Source organism: Opisthorchis viverrini (genome assembly GCF_000715545.1).
Source record: "Opisthorchis viverrini unplaced genomic scaffold opera_v5_2, whole genome shotgun sequence".
Lineage (NCBI taxonomy): Eukaryota > Metazoa > Platyhelminthes > Trematoda > Opisthorchiida > Opisthorchiidae > Opisthorchis > Opisthorchis viverrini.
In genome coordinates, this window is record NW_008751658.1 from 3,280,868 (window position 1) to 3,285,107 (window position 4,240).

The following is a 4,240-nucleotide window of genomic DNA, read 5'->3' on the forward strand; positions in this document are numbered from 1 at the left end:
TTGGTAAATATTTGTTATCACTTCGGAGCCGTGAAACAATCTGCCTCCGATGGTTGTTCACGCTGCGTCTAGCACCCAGTTCAAGGCATTTTTTGAACGTTTTTTCATGTGAATTCTCCTCCCGCCACTAGAATGGTTGCCGGCCTCAAATCCGTGGACTACGAAACGCGTCTCGCGATGCTTGATCTCTTTCCCCTGGAGTGCCGTCACCTCCGAGGGGACCTAATTCTTACTTACGTCCTGTTTGAACAAAGCTTGGCAAACAGGTTTTTTACCGTTGACCCAGCAAACACCCGGCGAGGACATAGTAAGAAAATTTTCAAGCTCAGGGCACACACATTCATTAGACAAAACTTTTTTCATTTCAGGTAGTAGCTGCGTGGAATGACCTCCCTCCGACGGTTGTACACGCTCTTTCTCGAACCCAATTTAAAGCACTATTAGACATTTATTTATGCGAATCCTCGCGCTGGCGAGCATACTGCCCCGCGCTGAGAACATAAAGAGCAGTGCTACACCCTTTTTTCACTTGTGCCTTTCAGGTGAACGACAGCCACTGACCGACAAGAACAAAACCGACCCGGGAAACTTGGGCAAAAGCCTCGATCCTGTGCATCAATACGTGAATCCGTGAATCCGTGACAAGCTCACAGGCCATCTCTGAGAACTTAAACAGAAGCGCCGCATCATATTTCACTTGAGCCTTTCATGTGAATGGAAGCCTCTGCACGATGAGAACAAACTCGATCTGGGAAGCTTGGGGGAAAGCCAGGATCGGGTGTATCAAACCGTGAATCCATGAGTCTGTGTCAGGGTCCAGGTGAACTGAATCTCCCGGGAAGAATAAATTCGTGCGTTGCAGCTCCTTTGATTCGCCTTTCCTTGGCTCCTTTCGTGTTAGTCATTTTGATGGATTGTAACAATATTTAAGCGCATTCGTGGTATATAGTCATGGAGCCGGGTTCGACTCACTTCCACACGATTAAAGTTGATCAGATTGCACGGCAGGAAAAGGACAGTGTATATGGGTCACATGCATGCTTCCCCATCCATATGCGCCAAAATGCCTCGGGTACATTGGATAGTGCCCCTGACTCATCCACAGCGCACCTTCAGATATCATGTCACACTGGAGACGCCTACGGTACCGGGCATTATTTTCATTCATCCCCTGATATAATACCATTCTCATCTACATATCAATGTTCCGGAAGCGCCTCAGAGTTCTCTAGGAGTGCCAACAAAGATAGCCTATTAAGTACTGTCGTCCGTACGCGGAGACGAAAAGCTGGAATCAGTGACGAAGAGCGAATCTGCATAGTTTGTGGTGAACCTGCCTCCGGATATAACTTTGATAGACTGACATGCGAAAGCTGCAAGGCCTTCTTTCGTCGAAATGCATTGAAACCGAAAGATAAAGTGAGTTGCTGAGATTATCAGTATTACCATAATGTTTCGATTTTTCATTTTTGTGACTCATGAGGAGATCACTGAATCAAATTGTCGCCTTGTGTTGGCTTATGTGCACTGCAATTGTTTTTAAGTGTTTGTTTCGGTTACACTCTGTATTTGCCTTATTCCCTGAGCCCTCGGGTTAGGCCAACCCCCTGCAGCTGAGCAGGTCACACTGTTGAGTCATCGGCTCCGGGCAGGGTCCCCAAAGAATACCCTACATGCTCCCACTGCCTCGTGGGTCAGACTTTTGAGTCAGAGGCTAGGGTCAGGGTCCCCGAACAAAACCCCACACTCTCCCACTGCCTCGTGGGTCAGGCTTTTGAGCCAGAGGCTAGGGTCAGGGTCCCCGAACAAAACCCTACGTCATCTCACTGCTCTGTGGGTCAGACTTTTGAGTCAAAGGCTCAAGGTGGGACACCTAAACTAAGCTCCCTTCCTCGGCCTGGGCAGCCGGGAAGTATCATTCGCTCGCGCAGTCCGGTGTCCACCGATGTCCCTTCCTAACCCCTTCACACCACAATCAAATGTCGCTGGGTCATTTGAATGTCAGTTATCTGACCGAAGGGCCTCATCTTCCTCTCTGCCTACTAACAAAAATCAAAATAACACCCTTCTCAATGCACGAGATTCTTTCTATACAGGAGCCTTTAACGTCCGTACCCTGTCACATTGGCAAACAGGCTATGCTTGCTGAGACATTATACTCCCTTAAAGTTGATGTATGCTGTGTATCCGGAACACGCATACGAGACCCGAGCGCGTCTATGCATCTCAGAACGTCAAGAATGAACTTAGCTCTTTCACATTTCTCCCTCCGTGTGTTCGGTGACTCGGTGCGATGACTCGTGGAATATATGGCGTGGGAGTTGCACTCAGTCCCAGAGCTGAACACGCTTTGCTGGATTGAATCCCAGTGAACAGTCGTCTCTGCGCCGTCCGGTTATCCAGTTCAATCAAGCTCAATGCCTCCCGGCATAAGAAGCGGTGCCTGTTTGTCGTGTCGGCTTATGTCCCAACAGACTAGTTCTGATGCTGAGAAGGATACTTTCTATCGAGAGCTATCCGGGCTCATTCGTCAGGCAAAAAGCACTGACATTGTGATCCTCGCAGGCGATTTGAATGCTCAAGTAGGTCGTCTGAGCTCCTTCGAATCACATTTGGGTGGTCGTTTCGGGGTCGATGCTCGCCGCACAGACAACGGAGATCGACTCCTTCAGTTGTGTGCTGATCACGAACTTTATCTAGCAAATACGAGCTTTCAACATAGATGTTCGCACCGCGTAACCTGGCGGCCACCAACTGCAAATCAACCGTGGACCCAGTTGGACCATGTGGCCATCAGCTACCGGTGGAGAGCCACAATTCAAAACTGCCGTTCCTTCTGTGGCACACCACTTGATTCCGATCACGCCATGGTGTGTGCACACCTGACAGTTCGTTTCCCTTCAAGTCCTCGCAAGTCGGAAAGAAGCATGCCAATCCGCTGTCTTCGGAGAACGATTGTAGCTCAACAGTATCGATCTGAGCTAGCCCAACAACTCTTCACAGTAAACAAAACTGTGGTGAGAGTGAGCATGTGGATGAAGCGTGGCAAAATGTGAAAGGAGCTATACTAGCGGCGTTCAGTGCTGCCTGCCCGAATTCTCCAATTCGACCACAAGACCACTGCATGTCGTCGAGGTCGTTATCCATGATTGATGCCAGGAAAGCTGTACCAGCAGGCAACGAGTTCAACGGCGCACATAAACCCTTCAAACGCCAAACAGTGAAGAGTCTAAGGAAAGACCGAGAGCTCTGGTGGACATCGAAAGCTCGGGAGATGGAGAAGGCTTTTGCTACGGGAAACAGCCGTGCCCTTTATCAACTGATACGATCGACTGGCCCTAGGAAAGCAACGGTCAGCGAAACGATAAGTGAAAAAGATGGCTCATTAATTCACTCGCAAAAACGTCGACTGGAGAGATGGGCCGAACACTTCGAAGAGCAGTTCAGCTGGCCTCCTGCAACACAGCCGGTGGAGATAATGCATACGGGCGAATGGAATGTAAGTCTTGATCGCCCTTCGGAAGACGAACTAAGGTACGAAATAGCCGCACTGAAACGTGAGAAGGCACCAGGACCGGACGGTCTGTATCCAGCCCTCTTCCACCTGACAAAGTTTATTGGTACTGTGTGGGACGAAGATAAAGTGCCTGCAGAATGGGGCATGTCGATAGTTGTCCCCATCTTCAAAACCACCGTGGCATCAGCCTGTTAGCTGTGGCATCGAAGGTGCTCTCTGGCCTTATCCTTCGAAGGTTGACTGAACACAGGGAGAGGCAGATCTGTGAAAACCAAGCTGGGTTCCGTCCTGCAAGAGGTTGTATCGATCATATCTTCACCCTCCGACAGATTCTGGAACAGCGACACTGTTTCCAGCAACCAACAATGGTTGTGTTTCTTGATCTGAAAGCCGCCTTTGACTCTGTGGACCGCCAAGCACTATAGCAGTGTCTGTGGAGCAAAGGTGTCTCCCATAAATTCTTGACTCTCATTAAGGCGCTGTGCGCCAACTCCTGCGGCCGTAAAAATGTCTACGGGAAGCTTTCTCCTGAGTTATAGCAGTGTGGAGCAAAGGTGTCTCCCATAAATTCTTGACTCTCATTAAGGCGCTGTGCGCCAACTCCTGCGGCCGTAAAAATGTCTACCTACGGCTTTCTCCTGAGTTCATCACATCAAGTGGTGTCCGACAAGGCTGTCCTCTTTCACCTTTCCTCTTCAACTTTGTCATTGATACGATCATGGA

General features: G+C 49.4%; 1 protein-coding gene across 1 annotated transcript in view; it reads left to right on the top strand.

Moving 5' to 3' along the window:
* Positions 1-843: 843 nt before the first annotated feature.
* T265_00230 (hypothetical protein) overlaps positions 844-4,240 on the top strand; it is a gene marked incomplete at both ends in the record, with an annotated part of 43,731 nt that continues 40,334 nt past the window's right edge. The window contains 2 exons of the mRNA XM_009163938.1: positions 844-1,419; positions 2,475-2,724. Of these exons, the coding sequence (XP_009162202.1) occupies positions 952-1,419; positions 2,475-2,724 (718 nt within the window). The remainder of the gene's footprint in view (positions 1,420-2,474; positions 2,725-4,240) is intronic.